The 20,000-nt window shown below is 46.4% G+C and overlaps 2 protein-coding genes across 2 annotated transcripts in view; both read left to right on the top strand.

Moving 5' to 3' along the window:
• The window catches only part of sdk2a (sidekick cell adhesion molecule 2a), a 205,116-nt gene extending 193,800 nt beyond the window's left edge, over positions 1–11,316 (top strand). The window contains exons 42-44 of the mRNA XM_063186368.1: positions 2,616–2,760; positions 8,090–8,219; positions 10,794–11,316. Of these exons, the coding sequence (XP_063042438.1) occupies positions 2,616–2,760; positions 8,090–8,219; positions 10,794–11,234 (716 nt within the window). The 3' untranslated portion in view covers positions 11,235–11,316. The remainder of the gene's footprint in view (positions 1–2,615; positions 2,761–8,089; positions 8,220–10,793) is intronic.
• Positions 11,317–15,671: 4,355 nt separating this feature from the next.
• The window catches only part of cdc42ep4a (CDC42 effector protein (Rho GTPase binding) 4a), a 23,854-nt gene continuing 19,525 nt past the window's right edge, over positions 15,672–20,000 (top strand). Inside the window, exon 1 of the mRNA XM_063214840.1 lies at positions 15,672–15,920. The gene's annotated coding sequence lies outside the window, so the exon portion shown is untranslated. The remainder of the gene's footprint in view (positions 15,921–20,000) is intronic.

The following is a 20,000-nucleotide window of genomic DNA, read 5'->3' as shown; positions in this document are numbered from 1 at the left end:
AACAAAAAAACTGCAAAATTCACACATCGCACAGACTGTAGTATCAAAAGATGTGGATAATGATGGGCTTCTTGTTGGGTGTCACGCTGCTCCACCATCTGAACATCGTGTTATAAATGAATGAGGATGCGCCTCGGTAGGAGAGAGAACTATTTCTATTCCTGTCACCCTAATGTTCCTCCATTACAGCAAATAGCTTGTTGTTCTCTCTGTCTGATTCATCCGTTGGGAAATAAAATGGCTTTGAAAAACAAGCGAGAAAAAGAAAAAAAAACAGTTAAAAGCCTTCAGTTGGCCGCGGGTGCCATGAATCGACTAGAAAATGGACGGAAAAAAACAGGGCACTCGTAGCACTGTTTTTTTTCTGAGTGCGAGAAAGAGAAACCGGAGATCAGTGATCAATTTTAGTTGGGGCCTCTAAGTGAGAGTTATGCTCACAGCCATTATCTGCTTTATCAGCTGACTGTAGCCCTGACAGACGCATAGACCCAGACTAGACTATACTCCTCCGTGTCAGAGAAGCGGACACTAAAGGGCTCTGTGTGTGTGTGTGTCTGGGAAGGTGTGTGTGTGTGTGTGTGTGTGTGTGTGTGTGTGTGTGTGTGTGTGTGTGTGTGTGTGTGTGTGTGTGTGTGTGTGTGTGTGTGTGTGTGTGTGTGTGTTTGTGTGTGTGTGTGTGTGTGTGTGTGTGTGTGTGTGTGTTTGTGTGTGTTTGTGTGTGTGTGTGTGTGTGTGTGTGTGTGTTTCTCTGTGTGTGCATTCCTAGTTCGGTGTGTATTTGTGTGTGTCTGTTTATGTATTTATGTCTGAAAAAATGTGTGTGCATGCCCGGCCGTGTCTGTCTCCGTTTAAGTGCTTTTGTTTGAGCAGCATTTGGAAGGCTTTTTATGAATTGAAGCTGCGATGTCTCTGGCTATTAACCATGACAACGGTGGGACAGAGACTTCGTAGATGTCAGCCCTAACATCATTAGTTACTCAGAGGTCGCAGCACAGGTCATTTACTCTCATCGGAGCGTGAAGAGAGATTCACGCCCCGTGACACCAGCTATGGACAGGCAACCTGCCCTGTCTCACCCCCTGCACCTCACACACAAACACGAACATGAACGCGAACATGAGGAGGCACATACACACACACACACACACACACACACACACACACACACACACACACACACACACACACACACACACACACACACACACACACACACACACACACACACACACACACACACACACACACAAATAAACAGTGAGGCGAGAGCAAATGAGCGAGGGCAGCCACAGCTATAAGTAGGAGAGCAGAGGTACTCGGTCAGCCGTATGTAGTAGCTCTCACTCCAGTGGCAGTGTGTCTGGTCAGCGTTTAAAGCCGGGCCAGAGCCAGGGTCAGTAAACACGCCTAACCCCCTTGGCTACCCAACACTACCACACCCCCTACACCCTCCCCTCTCATGGTCCTGGGAGTACAAGGCCCATGCTTGTATGGGGAACACAAAGAGCCACTCTGCGCACCCGTGACCACCACCCCCCCATCCCAACTCCTCCTTCCCCAACACCTCCACACCGCACCGCACCGCACCCTCCTGACCCTCTGACCCCCCCAGGCCCAGGACAGCATTGCCACTCTGCAGCTGTTTGTTTTTACTGAGGTCCAGTGTCCACAGGCCCGCTGACCTTGGAGAGGGGGGAGATGAGAGATGGGAGACGGGGAATACAGCACGAGGGGTGTGCTAGTGGCAGTGGTGACGGTGGTGGGGGTGGGGGTGAGCAGGGCCGCTAACAGTCACTGCCCAGGACCCAGGACAAAGTCATTTGGAAAACCACCCCTCTCAATACATGTAATGTAATGATGACCCGATTTTGGGCTTATCCCTCTTTCTGGTTTTGCGACAACTGACCCTGTTGTCCCCCTTGTTGTTGGGCTTGGTGGTGAGGGTTGACTGCTAGGCTGGTTGGGGGATGGGAATTTGGCTGAGTTGGAGGTGAGATCACACCGACGAGTAAAAAAGAGGGCAGGAGGGTCATTGCACACAGCATCCCCAAAATCACACCTCAGTGAACATGGGAGTAAAAATATGTGTGTGTGTGTGTGTGTGCGTGCGTGCGTGCGTGCGTGCATTAGTGCGCATGTGTGCTTATGCGCGTGCATGCATGCGAGAGAGCATACCCGTGTTTGTGTGTGTGTGTGTGTCCTGTATTCATGCATGATCACACATGTGCATTTGTAAATGTTTGTGTTAGAGTGGGTGTGTAAGGATGTATAAGTGTATGTCAATGTGCCTCAGTCCATTCATGTACATGAGCTTTGGCATACTGTACATATAGGCCTACTCTTAGTGAGCATTGTGTGGGCATGTGCGAGTGCATAGGTGTATACTGTATTTACAGCTGTGCTTCGCAAACTTATATGTTAGAGACATGGGTTTGCAAATATCGATCTTTCAGTGTGCCGTCACAGAAAAGCCATAAAACATAAATATTTATAGACAAGAGTGTGTGGAATGGGTGAATGTTAAGAAATCAATATAAACCACTTCAGGTAGAATGTGTTGTATAAATTCAGTCCATTTACTGTACCCTTTTTGCCATGCCTCTCCTCCGCCGCAGGTAGCCACTCCAACTGCACGTCTCTACCCCTGAGTCATGGAGAGATGGTGAGGCTGGACGAGGGGCGCTTCCCTGCTCTGGAGCTCAACAACCGCCGGCTGTCAGTGAAAAACTCCTTCTGTCGCAAGAACGGCATCTACACCCGGTCAGTGAATATGGTGTCAATGCTCAGGGCCAGTTCTAGGCAATTTGGTGCCCTAGGCAAGCACCAATCGTTCCTTTCCGTAGAATTGGACATTGGCATCTCTAAACATGGTGTCATACATCTGATTGAGCTCAGCCGATCTAGTATCATGTATATTAACTGAGTGCCCATTAAAAATCATTGTCAATGTAAAGTTTAATGCTTTATTTAGCTTAATATTGTAATTCTGTGCGCATTGGTGCCCCCCAGGACAGCGCCTGCCCTGACAATGCTACCATTAACCTGTTGTCCACAGGTGCATTTCCTTTTATTTTGTTCTTTTAGTTTTTTTTACTTTATTATGACAAGACAACTGAAGAGTTGGACAGTAAATGTTTGGGAGAGAGCTGGGTTTGGGTTGAGAAATGACCCCGAGCCAGAATCGGACCTAGCGTAATAGTACAGTGCCAAACTACAGGTGCATTCCTATAACTCATTTCGCTGCAAGAACCGGATCTTTACCTGGCCAGCAAGCATATCTTTTATCAACGTCCACAACAGGCTTCTCTCCAAGGGTGCTTTTGTATTTTCCATCACTCAGGTGGTGGGACAGTGACAAGCAGTTACAGGACAGTGTTGTATGTTACTACGGCGCTAATGGCTATGAAATTAGTTGCAGTCAGTCGTGGGAGAGGAGAGGAGAGGAAAGGAGTGCATTGAAACGAAATGAGCTGAGCAGAGCTGAGCTGGGCTGGGCTCCGGCCCCGACTGGCTGCAGATTAGGATTCAGCGTAGCTGTTTTCTCATTAGTCTTTATTGAGTGCTGCTATTGGCCTTTTATGCTAATGCCAGCGAGCGGTTCCCTACCCACCCTTCCAAGCCCTCATCCACAAGCCATCCACCCCACCCCTCCAAGCCCACCCCATTCTGTCACCCCCACTACTACTCCACTCGCCCGCCCCAATGTTAAGAAGAGCCAGTCAGCCATAGGGGTGTGTGCCAAGTACTCTGCAAGTTTTATAGGGGCGCTGAGATCTGCCTGTCGTCCCGTCTCTCTCTCTCTCTCTCTCTCTCTCTCTCTCTCTCTCTCTCTCTCTCTCTCTCTGTCTCTCTCTCTCTCTCTCTCTCTCTCTCTCTCTCTCTCTCTCTCTCTCTCTCTCTCTGTCTCTCTCTGTCTCTCTGTGCCTACTTAAGATTCTGCCAGCACGGACGGGCAAGTTGCAATTTATGTAAGTAGACGGCACAATGCATCTTTCTTTACATTCATGAGGAGCGCAGACAAAAGGCTGCTCAAGCTGAAAAACAGGACGCATTCATCACCAACTTGTTACTTCCTCTCGTATAAGACGGAAGGAAAGGAGGACACAAAAGAAAGAAAGTGAAGTAAGGAAGGAAGGAAGGGAACTTTAGAGAAAGTTAAGGAAGGAAGGAAGGAAGGAGGGAGTATTGAAAGTAGGAAGGATGGTAGAAAAGTAGGTAGGAAAAAACGAAATCAAAAGCCTGAAGGTAATGCTTTGAGTAGAGTAGAGTTCACAGGAGTACAGCATGCTGTGGAATGGGAAAGTGCAACTTCAGTTTGAAATGTTTGGACCCCACTTTCACTTTCTGTTCAGGTTCGGGTTGCCATGAGCAGCACTGGACTGGAAACAAACAAACAAAAAAAGTCGGAGCAATTTTCCACCATCCCCCCCCCTCTAAATTGTGAACCAGTCTATATGAAAATACAAAAAAACAACAACATTGGTGTCTAAGGACTGTCGGCCCATCGGGAAATGCCCTGTTTGCCAGATTACCAATCCAGTCATGGGTATGAGTTACTGATGATGGCCTGAGTGGAGAAGCAAAAGAGGACAGTAGTATACATACAGTGTTGTGTAAATGGGAATGCTGGCTAGATTCATTGTCAGCCTCCACAAACACTGGAGAAGAGAGCCTCCCTTGGGTCCCTCTGACTGACTGGCTGGATGGATGGATGGAGGTTGAAGGGGGGGAAGGACTTCCACAGGAGGATGCGCCCTCAGTGGTCCTCCTGCCTAGATGTGTATGGCACTATGCAGAGGATCAAAGCCAGGAGTGTAGTGCAGAGGTAGGGGCGGATGGCGGAGGGTGTTGCTGGTGGAGCCCTGTGCCCCTTTGAAGAGTCCGACGCAGGGCAAGAGGGCTGGGTAGTAATGAGCATGCTGCCCAGGGAGAGAAGTAGGGAAGCCCCCCTGAGGCAAACGGAGCTTCGTTTAGAGCATGCTGCTGGTGTTTGTTGAGGAGGAAGTGGTGTTGGGATGCATGCATGCATGGAGGATATTTGGTTCAGGCGCCTTGCCAGAGCTGTTGAATTATTGAAAAGGACCGCCCCTTTTTACATTCGGAGCATGATCTGTAGTCATGGGAGGGGGAGGAGGAAAGGAGGAGGTGGGGTGGGGGTGGGGTTGGGGGTGTGGTGATGGCTGATGGTTTGACGCTGCCCCCCACTCCCACCCCCACTCACCTTACCACCAGCCTCTGCATTTCAAGTTGGTGTTTTGAAATACCACCCCCACCACACCCACACAAAAAACATTTCCCCCAATATACATAGACACACACACACGGACACACACACACACAAACACACACACACACACACACACACACACACAGGCAGGCACGCACGCGCGCACACACGCACACACACACACACACACACACACACACACACACACACACACACACACACACACACACACACACACACACACACACACACAGATTACATTCACTCACTCTTGTTTGCTCATCAATAATAGGGACCCATTTTATCAGTTGATATTTACGTCCGCCAAGGAGTTTATGTTTCCGGATCACGATCCGGAACCAGGAATTTTTAAACGATTTTTCACCATTGCGGAATAGGGCGAATTTTTACATTCCAGTTTCTAACTCCGCAAAAACAAGGCAGAAAGACTCGGAAAAAAAATAGGGTGGAAACATAGTCACATGTTCTATCAAACAGTTCTATCCTTGGCAGAGGTCTGCACTGTCTGAGTGCATTTCTAGTTTGTCGATGTCATTATGTCATTATGTGCATCCCTTTCAGATGCACATAATGATGGTATTTGTATTTATTTCATTGGCTGCTAATTGTTCTTGTGTTACATCTGAAATAAATCAAATCAAATCAAAATGTTTTCATGGCGCTCATGTAACGGAGGCTAACTAGCACAGAGTTGGCGTGGAACGTTGGTAAACCTCCCTCCGATAGCTTCATACAGTCTCATGCCGTTGGGCCGAGAGACTAGTCTCTTGGCCCAGCGGTATCGTACTGTGTCTTCCATTGCCGGACCGTTGTACTTGACGAAATCGCATGTCCGATCCCCGAGGGGGGTGAACAGGTGCAAGATGAGCTCCGTCACAGTGGTGCCGTGACCCGGATGGGAGTGAGGTTTAAGGGGGAGAGTGTAACGGAGGCTAACTAGCACAGAGTTGGCATGGAACGTTGGTAAACCTCCCTCCGATAGCTTCATACAGTCTTGTGCCGTTGGGCCAAGAGACTAGTCTCTCGGCCCAACGGCACAAGACTGTATGAATCGTACTGTGTCTTCCATTGCCGGACCGTTGTAGTTGACGAGATCACATGTTCGATCCCCGAGGGGGGTGAATAGGTGCAAGATGAGCTCCGTCACACTCAGTGGGATCATCCTCCCATCCCATCACATCACATGAGCGAGCCAAAGAAGGTTGTGCCTGCTTTGTGTGTCTCATGGTCTTTTTATTCCCCTCATGCTGCATTTCCCCACTGTACTGTACTGTAGGCCTTGGACCATAGCAGTGCACGGCACACATAACACAGTTTGCTGCTCTGCCAACAGCAGTGTTTTCCACCACTGCATCAGCTGGCGCACAGGATTAATTCAACTTTCACGTCTGATCAAACCCTAAAATTTCACTTCGATACATTTGGCGTCCCCCGTTTCGTACGCCTGTTTTATTGTAAAAACAGCCCGGCCCCATCCCTCCCAGTTCCAAAAACGAAATCACCTTGTTACCGATGGTGGCCCTGTTGGTTGCCCTCACACACATTCCCGCAGCTGTTGGCTGGACTCACTCGTGCACCAGGTGACTCATCATCCGCACGTTGACCTGAGACAGCCGGAGTCCCCCGCCGCCGACGGCCGGTGTACGGAGGCTTAGTCAAGCAGTCCTGGGGCTTATTTAAATGGTAATGGTCTCTGGCTGACCCTGGCTTTGCGAAGAGCCGACCTCATTACGGAGCCCGCTGATGGAATAACAGCCCAGCGCTGCTGCTGCTGCTGCTGCTGCTCTGCCGAGGGGAATGCCATTTGTGCTATTTGGTCTGCCCTGCTGCGCGGAATTGTCTCGGATGGAGGGATGAAGAAGGGAGAGAGGGAGGGAGGGAGGGAGGTAGAGAGGGAGGTGAGCTCAGGTTCCAGCTGCAAAATAACGCTTCATCTCCCTCGTGTTTGTTTGGGGTGTTTTTTGTCAGTAGGCCTGTTGTTTTGTTCTGTGCCTATGTTGTTCTGTCCCTGTGCAGTATGGGTATGTGGGCATGCTAACCGGAGCAGCTGTTTCCTGTTACCTTTGAAGCGAGGCGCTCAGCCCTCTCCTGGGGTGGGGTGCATAACGCGCATTCGCCACGAGTAATCGGGACAACTAGACCGTGGCAGATGCTCCTGTAAGAGATCGGGTGGGTCTTGTGCACTGCGGTCTCATGATCGTGTTTTAGAGGAACTCAACCCAGCCAAGCTCAGCCCAGCCCAGCCCAGGCCTTGGCATGTCCTGCCAGGGAAGCTAACAAGGGGTGGACAAAACGGGTCAGTCGTCCAAGGCCCAGGGAAAGAGAGGGCCCAGAATTGAGCCTTCATTACATTGTATGTATTGGGAGGAGGGCTCCTTTTAGAAAAGTTGTCAGCGTCTGTACGTATGTGTAGCCGGATGCCTTGTGCAGTTCCCAGTCTGCCCCACAGATCACAAGTAACCCCTGGGGAGTCTTAGGACCCATCATGACCTCTCCTGTCTAGCACCCACCTCCTGACGCCCCTCAATGCAAGTGGTCAACATAGACGTGTGCTCCTTTTATCCCCCCCCCCTCTCTCTCTTCTAATTCAGCATGAGTTGTTGATGGGATTTGTCCCGGTGCTTTGATGCAGGTGTCTGGCGTGATGCGGGAAGATCATGTGAATCTCCTGACATTGCTGTCAACTGCGGTCAGGCATTAAAGAGGTAGAGGCTATGTTGTTTACCGTCTTCTCTCTCTCTCTTTCATTTCTCTCTCTCTCTCTCTCTGTCTCTCTCTCTCTCTCTCTCTCTCTCTCTTCCTCTTTCCCGTTCTTTTCCTGCTTCTGTCCCCCTTCTCCAGGTCTCCACCCAGGCCTAGTCCTGGCAGCCTGCACTACTCTGATGAGGATGTGAGCAACAAGTACAATGACCTGATCCCAGCGGAGAGCAGCAGTCTCACGGAGAAGCCCTCAGAGATCTCAGACTCCCAGGTAACCAGAGAACGTGTGAAACCTAAACCTCACACAGGTGGCAAACCCTAACACATTTATATGAGAGAAATCCAGTAAAGAACGGCAACAAAGGTGCTCTCCTGGGAAATATATATTTTTTATCACCAAAGCCTTTGTTTACAACATGACTTGGTTAAAAGCATTTTGGGTTGACACGTTTGCTGTCATATCGGTTAATTTCACACTTATTTCAAAGAGAACATGATTAAAAATTTAAAAGTATACAGTACATACAAAAACAATGTCACAGGGCTCACTTTTCCATGAAACTCCTTTTGAAGAGTTCTGCCGGTTAGGCACCTCTTAATTGGTCTGACTGAAAAAAAAGAAATTAGCACGTCACCAGAGACAGGGCCTCGACGCATAATAACATGGTGATGTGTTGTTTTGAAGTATGTAATGGAAGCTGTCTCCTCGAGTAGCCTTGTTGTCTCCCTGTATTCCCACCTTATGTCATTTACTGCCTTGTTAAAATCTCTGGATCAAAGAGAGCAGACAAGTTCTTAGCGGAGAAACTTTTTTTCAGCGAAGGAGCTTGATGAGAATCGCAGACGCTCCCCCCTGAATTGAAAACCTTTTCGACCAAAATGTCAGTTCATAAAGCTTCAGGCTCGTCTGACAGGAAATGGATAGACATTAACCCTCGGGCGCTGGTATTTACATTTCCCGCAAGTTCATTCTGTGGCGTGGCAGTCTCACAAAGAGTGCTTTTGCAGTACAGTGCGGTGGATGCAAAACACTAGCAAAAGGTAGCGGGCGTGTGGGACCAACGCATAAACTTTTAGTCAAAAGTGGCAGTAGTGAAAAACATCTGCCGTTTCCCACCCCTATATATGCTGATTTTTCCACCATGTGTCAGTCAGGTACCCCACCACCGTGACAACATTTGTTTATCCAGGCACAACTGAAAGGACAGGAGCTGGAGGTGGGGGTGATGGGTGGCGAGGGACGGGGAGGGGTGGCAGGGGTTTCTTGCCTCCTGGGACCAACCAAACCCAGTTATTCTCTCCCAGAGCGTGCAGGGCCTGTCACTATTTTCCTCAGACTTGTGCAAATACACAGCGCGAACGGGGGGGATCCGCCACAGTACCGTGACCGGCATATTTGTCAGGAAATGTCATAAAAAAAATACCACCGGGGCCTGTGTCAAAGCGCATAATGAGGATCGCTCACTCACCTCCACTCTTTGTCAGCGCGCTGTCACCCGGTGACAGGTTTCCCCTCTGGATGATGACGAGGCCAACAGTTAACTCTCTAAGGCTATTAGGGATCAGCTTGGGGACCGTGTCACCTCTCCATGTCACTATATATATATACAGTATATATATATTCCCAAGCCTGAAACACTTTAAAAATAGACCCACCGCCACTGTGTCACCAGTGTCACTGTTTCACCCGTGTCACCCGTGTAGGGTGTTATCGGCCACCTTGTTCTCACCCGCTGTACTGCCTCTTTCTATCCACTCAGGGGAGGCTCGTGTTCTCATGTAAGATCTCAGCTCCCAAGGGCATTGGGTGAGGTCCAAGTGTGTGTGTGTATGTTTGTGTGTGTGTGTGTGTGTGTGTGTGTGTGTGTGTGTGTGTGTGTGTGTGTGTGTGTGTGTGTGTGTGTGTGTGTGTGTGTGTGTGTGTGTGTGTGTGTGTGTGTGTGTGTGTGTGTGTGTGTGTGTGTGTGTGTGTGTGTGTGTGTGTATGCCTGTGTGTGTGCCTGTGTGCCTGTGTGTGCGTGTGTGTGTGTGTGTGTGTGTGTGTGTGTGTGTGTGTGTGTGTGTGTGTGTGTGTGTGTGTGTGTGTGTGTGTGTGTGTGTGTGTGTGTGTGTGTGTGTGTGAGCGTGTGTGTGAATGTGCCTGTGTGTATATTTGCCAGTAGGAAGGAAGCTGTCCATTAGGAGATAGTTGTTCCGTAGAGGAGAGTAGAACATACAGACAGTGTGTAGACATCCTTCATATGTATGAAGTAGAAGTATATGAAACAGTGTGTGTGTGTGGGTTGTATGCATTAGCGCCTCCAGAAACTGTTGGTCCCCAGACAGATGTGCCAAAAATTTGGTCCAGAAGTAAAATCCCTGCCACAATTTCCTTCCCACGCAATATCCATTACTGAATAATTGGATCTACCTGTCTTGAAAACTCGATCAGCTGATTCAGAGCTGGTTGGATCAAATTTGTGGCAGGGTTTGCACTTTCTGACCCCGGGATTGATGTCTGTCTGGCTCCTGAAAGAGCCTCCAACCCAAACAGCATCTTAGCTCGTCTGTGCCCCCCTGTGACTCTCCACCTGTATCATCCTGACCTGCAGTTCCCCTCCTATAGTAGGTTCCTGGCTCTGGTTGTGTGTATATTGTACAAAGATAGTACATTGTTGTAGGTAAGCCAACGTAAACAATATATCACTGCACCCCCTGAGTCACCTCGATCCACCCTTTCCTTAGTCGTGCCCGTGATAATGTGTGTTTACTATACTGTAAAAAAAAACCCATAGCAGAGTCTTTTGGCATTGGGTGTAAAAGCCAAGGTTCATATATGTCTGTCTTTTTTGCATGGCCTTTGCAGGGTAGTGACAGCGAGTACGAAATGGATCCCAACCGAGCGAAGACACACTCCTTCGTCAACCATTACATCAGCGACCCCACCTACTACAACTCCTGGCGACGGCAGCAGAAGGGAGTCTCCCGCCCCCCGGCGTACGGCTACGGCCAGCCCGAGAGCCTGGCGGAGCAGGAGTCCACCAACACCACCACCACCACCACCACCGCCCGGCCACAACCACCCCCACTACCCCCGCTACCTCCCCTCCTGCCCCAGCAGAGCCACCCCTCCCCTCAGCCGCAGAGCCAGGGAGGCACCCTCTTTAGGCCCAAGGGCAGCCGGACTCCCACCCCGTCGCTGCTGTCCTCGGAGAGCCACAGCCAGCACGGCACCCTGTACCGGCCCCCCAGCAGCCTGGGGCCCGCCAGCCAGGCACCTCCCACGGGCTTCTCCTCCTTCGTTTGACAGCAGACTCTCCTTCATATAACTCTCCTCTATCTATCTATCTATCTATCTATCCTTTTTTGGCTTTCTGCAGTAACACCAACCAATCAACCAACCACAGACCACAGGGTTTGGACATTTGTTAGACATGGTTTGGGTTCTGCACATTTCTTTTTTTTCTCGCTTCTGTTTGGGTTTGTTTTTATTTATTTGATTATTTTTTAAAATGTAATACTATTTTGCATAGAAAGGTGTTACACTGTGTGAGCAACACAGTATGTGTTCTTGTTTTGTTTTTTTGCCTTTTTGCCGCCATGTGTGGGTGTGTATTTCAGCTTTTTTGGGAAAACAATCTAAAAAGAGACAAAAAAACATACAAAACAGACAATCATTCAAAGGTATACTTTTTTTGCTTGAACAAATGAGTTTTGTCGCCAAAATATTTCTTTTAGGGTGCATCAGTAAGACTCATCAAAGTAGTCACGTTAGCTTATGTTCTAAGAAAGTTTGTGACTGATAAATATATATCTATATATATAGGCTCATATGCCCTTGGTCTTAACCTCAGAAAATATAAGAGCTGTTTTTTTTTCTTTTCTTTTCAAAACACATTTTAAGTCTATTTACAGCAGGATGTAAGATGTTCACAATGTCAAATTAAATGCCAGTGTTGAAGTAGGTCAATACAGTTGTATGGGAAAAATTCCAGATGAATTCTTTCTTTGTAACATTTAGGAGGTGGGGTGGGTTGGGGGAGGGGGGATTATCAGACAAATGGACCAATGTAAAGCAAAGAGATGAAATGGAAGCAGCCGTATTATGATATTGGACACTATAGGCCATAGCATGACATGCTGCCAAGGCCAAGTGATGTCCTTTATCTCTGTGCATCTTCATCTTGATAGCCTTCTGACCGGTGGCTGCGACATGCTGTTTATTTCGTTAATTTATTTCCCTGCAAATATTATTATTATAATAATGGCACTTTGCTCATTACTCTAAAGTAACATTATCACACCAGAGTTGTGGCAATGAGACGTTTTGCACAGACAGAGAAAACGTTGCATATATAAAGAGCTCGTAAAAAGCCAGCATGGCATGATTGTGGAACAAGTTTGTATTTTTGTAGATCATATATCATTACGTATATGGGGCATCACCATCCAATCACTGCAAGTACCGCAGGTCTATTGACACGCTTAACAGGATAATGTACACCTCTGCAGAGACAGTTTTCATATTGTTGCAGAAGAAAAATATTTTTTCTCCCACATAGTCCATAATATACAGCCAACAGTTCCATAATGTTATACAGTATCTCCACTCAGACGAGAGCAAATGGGTGGTTCTGAAACGGGGCGGGAAACAGAAGGGAAAAGTCTGTTGTGGAGACATACTTGATCATGAGTGTCAACAATGGCAGAAGCAGTGTCTGCAGAGTATACCCTCACCGTAACATATGCAATTGGTACAGAGTAGAGTTGTAATAGCATAACAGTGGTGGTAGTACAGTGAATGGAGTGTCCAAAACCGTTGCTGTCTCCTGAGGCGTACAAAGTAGAGTCTGTACTGTACGAGTCATTAATATCATTGTTGACTGCTTGTCTTTTAATGTGTATAGGCTGGTTCCGTGTTCTTCATTTTTTTTATTTCTTTTTTAAACAGTTTGTTTTCAGTATGTGATTTCAGCAAGTGGCGATATGGGTCAATAATGCCAAAATCAGTTTCATTGTAAGATGGCTGGCACAGCTTCTGTGTGATGTCCCCAAGGCTTACTCGTTGTCATCTTGTTGATAATGTTATTACTGTTTCGTTGATCTTTTATGATTATTATTTGATGAGGATGTACACAAAAAAAGTGTGAACCAAGACTTTATCTGAGCCAGCGCGGAATCGAGAGTGCTATGACATGGAGTCATGACCAGGCACCTGGACGCTTGGGGACACTATAAGTGACTTTTTTTGGCCCCAAAACCAGCTCAGGTGTTACTGTTGAAGACAGCAGCGGCCTGGAGGTTCAGCTGGGTTTAACGGAGGACTTCACGTGTACGGATTCGTCACTATGGACCAGTGAGAGCATTGTGAGTTCCTTATACTATATCACAAATCAACTCTCACTACGCGACACAGACCTGGAGAAACAAAGGACAGACAGGCCCTTGACATCTCACCAAAAAGAAGAAAAAAAAGTGTTATGATGTCTTTCTTTTTAAAAAAAACTTACATTGTGCAAAACTTTACTGAATATACTGTAGAATGTGTTTTACAACTTTTCACAATATCTGAGTGTACATGTGCATTGAAAGCAGAGTCACTATACGAATTCTAATGAATACTTCATTGACACTCCTTATTTAAATGAGATTACGGTACAAAAGAATTAAGTAGGTGATTGGAATGGGGATGGGGATGGGAGGGAGGTGGGAACAACATAAAAAAAATGGTCATCACAATCTTCAATATCTCTTGTCTTGTTCTCTGTGAGGTGACTATCACTGTATGAATCTTCAAAGGAATTATAATGGACCTGGTGAGGGTTCTTTTCCAAAATAAATTATTTTATTTTTCAAAATGGACTATGGGTGATTTAAGATTAATGCATTCCATTACAATTGAAAACAAAGTAAGTTGCTGGTAGGGCCAAAATAGGCTGAATCTTTACACAGCTGTGGCTTTTCAACTGTAGTTTCACTTTGCTGGCTGACAAAAAAACAGATTTTATTTGGGGTTATTGAGGATTCCTCCTAAGTCTACGGTTCCATTTGCCCAGATCCAAGTATAAACCAGCACTTCATCAAGCAGTCGAGGGGAGGGTGAGAGAGTTTGCTTGGAGATAATCTCTTTATTCCAGCCCGGAAAGCATTGATGTTGATGTTTGGTGTGTGTGGGCTAGGGGGGGATTTAAGAGGCAGCTACTGATGAGGCCAAATGGGGAGACAGGAGGGGGTGGGGGTGGATGATTGCTGGGGGTGTTGTGGTTGAGCCCATGCGTGGTTATAGTGGGATGGGGGTGGGGTGGGGTGGTTGGGTCTTCCACAGCATACCAAGCACATAACAAACTTTCACTCTAATGCACAAAGCACCATACCTGATCTATGTAAACACAGCTGAAGCTGAAGAGGATTTTGGTCCCATAGATCCTGTCATAGACAAGCACACAACATCCGTTATTAATTGAAAATTATTGCCAAAATCCTTCCTCTCTTTTCATTTCCGCTGAGTGTTGCATGGGGCCGAGGGATCTGGAAACGATGCCAAATAGGGAGGAAATGGCTCGGAGACATTTTCCAGTGCTGCCTCCTAAGTAGTTGTCTCGGCCATTATAAAGGAAACACTATGTGTGTTTAACAAGCTTATAGATTTCTGCTCTCTTGTTCTGCCTGCTGTAGAGCCTTGAGCAGCCATGTTGCTGAGCTGGTATTGATGCCGATCACACAACTCAATGGCCTTATACCATGAGCCAATTCATTTCCTAGTATTATACACAGGTCCTCAAATATGTTTAATATGTAAACATAGCTTGTGTACAGACACACACGAAAAAAAGACAAATGACATGCCTTGAAGATGTACAACCTTTTTTTATCTTTATTAATCTCTCTCCCTCTCTTTATACAGTACATTCCATTCCCTTGAACTTTCCCAGCCCATGGCTGCCAGTGGCGTTCTGTAACAGAGATGGGAATTCAAGTCCACAACTGAAAACCATTTCATGCTGGGCCCACAGCAGAGGCGCAAATGGCATGTAATTGGATTCAGGCAATGGCTTCATCTTGAATACACAATTGCCTCAGGGGATAGGACTGCTTCTTCAAACAAAATGTGAGATTCACTGACAATGACCCAACCGGTTTCTTACCACATAATTGCACCTGAAGGAAGGAAGGCAGGCAGACCCAGCCAGCAAGGTTTCAATGACAAAGGGAAGCAAGAATAAGAGAAAATGTTTAAAGATGGCATTGTGTTTCCACTGGCCTCGAGGGAATTCTTCAGTTGTCAGATGTGTGGTCATATTTCAGTTTTGGCTTTTGTCAATTGACATGAGTAATGGGCATGTTTTGGTCCTTTGGACTGCAACTGTTCTGATATCTTTTCAGCAATGTCAACCTTCTTGCATTAAGTAGCTGTCTCGTTACAATCTGTGAAGGAGAGAACACCAGCCTAAACCAGCCCAGTTGTCATTCCTTATATGAATAGCCTAGTTTTAGTCACGTCATAATTTTTTGTGAGCTGTATTGATAGACATTAGACTATAATGGCAGACCACAAAACAGCAGATAAACAAGAATACAATTATCTGCTTCACTTCGGATTAGAAAGTGACAATGGACCACGAGGTGCATCCAGGGGTTATGTGGTGCTTGCTGCTTTAAAGGGGCAGTGGAGGAGGTGTGTCCATGGCAAAGAAAGGGAAATGCTTTGAATGAACCATTTGCAGTAGTTCTGGCACCAGATAAACGTTACCGCCTCCAACACAGGAAGGATGCGGTGCGTAGTGTGAGAGGGTGACAGCTTATTATACCTATAGCTGGAATACATGTTTGAACCGTCTGAAACAGCTGTAAAATTCACACGCGCCAACAAGAAGCACGCGCTCTTTTAAGGGACAAAAGATTGCATGTAAACATAGCCTTCGTCAGTGATCATTTGGTTTATTTTTTGCTACCTGGACCGTCTTTCTTTTTGCTGAGAGTGGATGAAAAGTCGGTGAGTAACTTATTGATGTAGATAAATTGTCCTTGCCTGAACTCTAGAAATGTGTGCTGCACCTTGTATTGTTACAGTAGGGCTAGCTAAAAACGCGCTTCTGGAATCATGGTTTGTTCATCTAGTTGACTTAATGTGGGTTTTACAATTATTTATTTATAATCACAAACGCTGCCATAACAGTAGCCTAATACTAATATTGCTTTTGAACGTAGAATTTCTTTTTCATGGATTTTCGCTTGTAAGGTGACCAGATACCCACGCCTCGCTCTGATAGATGCGCGTCATTGTCCTCCTTCCCTTTCATCGAAGACCATCGTGGTGCTGAGCAAAGAAGTCAATAAAACGAAACACCCAAATCCAAAGCATGCCGCGTTATAAATCAAGTTACTCGCATCGGCCCTCCAAAGGCTACATCAATCAATATTTTCTTCAATAATCGAATAAAATATATGCCCCAGACCCCATTAAATCGAATTTCCTTTCAGCGGCCTGTTTTCTGGTCATACATCTTAGTTTCTCTTTTTCAGTTCCGTGTCCACACATTTCTTTTTATTATATTAAAGTAATGAAGTTGGTAGTTGTAGCAGGGTTAACCCAATAGCCATCACGCTGCATTAAAAGACAAAACGCAGGCGTCTGAATCACAAGTAGCCTATCACCAGCGTGTGCTTATGGAGTTCAGTGTGGTGGCCTTGAGACTCACTTGGTCTAAACACAAAATCGCTGATGTTGAACTCTGTGCCAGCCAGGGGAATAGTTTGACGTTTCTTAGGCTATTGCAGCATCCGAGCGGGGTGATGTTCAAACGCCTCTTATTCTGAGTCTACTGATTTCTATAATTGGCCTAAGACAAATTCACAAAAAACTACTGCGCACATGGGGCTGCAAACTACCCAAATGCCCCAGAGGCAAAGAAGAAGACTGGTTTGCATTTTTATTCCTATGGCACTGTGGCCTTTCATTACCTATGGTTGCACATTTTACTGTCGGAAAACCTACTCATCATGTTGTCAGACTAACTTTCTTGAAGACTAGTGATTATCTTATCTTTTTCCCATGCTTTTAAGTCACTTCTGAAGCAAACTGTTGGGATATCTGTATTTTTGATCAGTCTTTGTTTCAGCACTTAATGCGGCTGAGCACCCGTTACCTAGTCTTCCTGTTACTTCACAGTAGCTGCTGCTGCTGTGCTGGCTTTGAATTTCCCCAGCAGCCCTGTTCACGAAGTGGGTTATGCAATGTCAGCCATGTCCCTTCTCTCAACATGACATCTCCATTCGTGCCAGTGGGCACGGTGTCATGTTCTGGTTACATCAGATAAGACTCTGTGCTGGTATTGCCATTCAGTGGCAGAGACACAGAGCAAGCTGCGTTCCCACAAGTACAATTGCAGTGTAACCAGGACAGTCCCAGAGTCCCACAGCTGCAAGCTTAAAAGCAGAGTGCTGCTCACTGTTTGTAGACAGAAAGGCTTATGTATGCAGTACTTGAAAGACTATTCTTATTCAGTAAGTCAAAAGCATTACATTACATTGAGTAAAGGCAGTAGTAAAGTCTAAATAAAAATGCCATGTTAGTTATAACTACATTATTAACAGTATAGTATCACTGGTACTAATGATCAATGTGATAATTTGACACTGGGTGTCTTAATTTCCTCAATTTCCAAATATGAGCATGTGTTCAGAAGCAGCACAGCCATTCTGTTATCCACGTCCTCCATAGTGTGATGACAGTTGGTTGCAGAATGCCTCTCTCTAAAGCGTCTCCCCCTGCCTGAGTACCGTCACTGACATATATACTTAACATTTTTGTTCATTTCCCCCCTGGGTCCTCGGCAGTTCCTCCTCTGTGTTTGCTACAAGCCTGAGCATCCCATGCTTGGCTCCATGTTGAAATATGTCAGTGGTCTGTCTCTCCACACACACAGCTATGTGGTTGTCCCCTGTGTGTGTGTGTGTGTGTGTGTGTGTGTGTGTGTGTGTGTGTGTGTGTGTGTGTGTGTGTGTGTGTGTGTGTGTGTGTGTGTGTGTGTGTGTGTGTGTGTGTGTGTACTGTGCATGTGGCCGCGTGTGTGAGTGTGTGTGTGTGTGTGTGTGTGTGTACTGTGCAGGTGGCCGCGTGTGTGAGTGTGTGTGTGTGTGTGTGTGTGTGTACTGTGCAGGTGGCCGTGTGTGTATGTGTGTTTGTGTATTTGTACTGTGCGTGTGACCGTGTGTGTGTGTGTGTGTGTGGCCGAGCGTGAGCGTGCGCACATACACACTTTGCAAATTGTGACTCCAACTGTTTTGTGAACAGGAAATTCCAACATAAACGGTTATAATGACATTGTACTGTAGATATGCGCACAAACATGAATTGTGTTTTGAAGGATGACAAAAGTGTGAAGCAAAGTCTCTTTGTGAAAGTGGCCAAAGTTAGTTGTCAAAATGCTGTCAACCTCAATCTTTGCTTGTGTAATTTAAATTTAAATTTGAAACATCTCCTTGATCTCGGTGAGGTCTGCATCAGACAATATTATCCATGTTTGTTGCTCATAAAGTAGAGTATCCTGGATTGTCAGGGGGAACTTTATCCTCGACGTCACAATCAATGCGTCACATACCCACATCAGTCATCACCCACATGTCTATGTGTTTTATGGATCATCTTATGTTTTTTTTAACTGCTGTGTATGATACATGAAATTATTTTTGTACATAGAGCATACGACTGTGCACTGCATAGTGTACCAGGTTGTGGGAGTTTATGGGTGTTTTCCTGCTTGTCCAATCCACGTCAGTCACTTTGACCCACAGCTTAATGTCCTGCCGGTTAAAGTTTGCTTAACCTTACGGCTCACAATGAGTAAACACCTGAGCACCCAACGACATTCCAGACCCAGTTCGTATGTCACCAATCTCACTGCTTTGTGTTGCTACCCGAGACGCTTTAGTTTTGCCCTCATTGTCTGTCAGGATTAAATGAATGAAGGGAAATGGTATTGTTGTTGGAAGACATTGCAACTCTCGACTTGCACCAAGCAAATATATCGCACTGAAGCCTTATCATGGAAAACGTGTGGGGCCAAACCGCCAACGGTTTTGTTCCCTTATCACATTTGAGCAGTTTTTTTGTTGTTGGTGTCCAGCACATTTTGCTGTACTATTGCACTTTTTAACCATGTTTTTGTGTTGCCACAATAGTTTTTGGTTACCAATAGACCTCAACTTGCAAAAAAGGCAGCATTCTTGAACTCTTGTGGAATGCGCTTTTGTTTAGCTTTGGGTAGACATCGGTGCGTCACATTACGGCTTGTCCTCGAATCACTCGAATAATAATAATAATAATAATAATAATAATCTCCTTGCCAACTCAGTGCAAGTAAACAACTTTTGCCCACTGAGACTCCAACACTGGAAACCTCAAAGGATATGCTGCCATGCTACTCTCTCTGTCTCTCTCTCTGTCTCTGTCTCTCTCTCTCTCTCTCTCTCTCTCTCTCTCTCTCTCTCTCTCTCTCTCTCTCTCTCTCTCTCTCTCTCTCTCTCGCTCAAAGAGCTGTGCTACTACTAAATTCCCCAGATGATGGAGACGCCTCAGCTGGGCATTTTAATGGTCCAGGCAGGCCAGACCGTCTTGATGCATGTTGTCTTTAGATCCCAGATTAGTGCCCTCAACTTATTCAGGCAGTTCCATCATTCTGCCTCTCAGCACCCTACAGTGTGCACTGCTGCTCCACTCGGCTCTGCTTTGCTGTGCTCTGGCTTTCATCTCTGGGGCTAAGCAGACACGCAGAGGCCCCACTAGTCCACTTGAGAAAGAGAGAGAGAGAGAGAGAGAGAGAGAGAGAGAGAGAGAGAGGGAGAGAGAGTTACAGAGAGAGTTGAGAGTGTGAGTTTGAACCACTACCTCTCAACACCCTCCCTCAACTTCACTCAACTCAACTCCTCTCCACGTCACATTTTTTTCCCCCTTTCCACTTTGACAGATCCCATAATTTGCGCATTCCTGGCATTGCACTAACAGGGACCAGGTCTCTGCAAAGGGCGCATCGAGCACCCAGGTTGTTCCCAGAAACGAAAAAAAAGGAAAAAA

This window comes from Engraulis encrasicolus, chromosome 2 (assembly GCF_034702125.1).
Source record: "Engraulis encrasicolus isolate BLACKSEA-1 chromosome 2, IST_EnEncr_1.0, whole genome shotgun sequence".
NCBI classification, from domain to species: Eukaryota; Metazoa; Chordata; class Actinopteri; order Clupeiformes; family Engraulidae; genus Engraulis; species Engraulis encrasicolus.
Note: the sequence above shows the minus strand (reverse complement) of the source record. Positions and strands in the feature narration are given on the sequence as shown.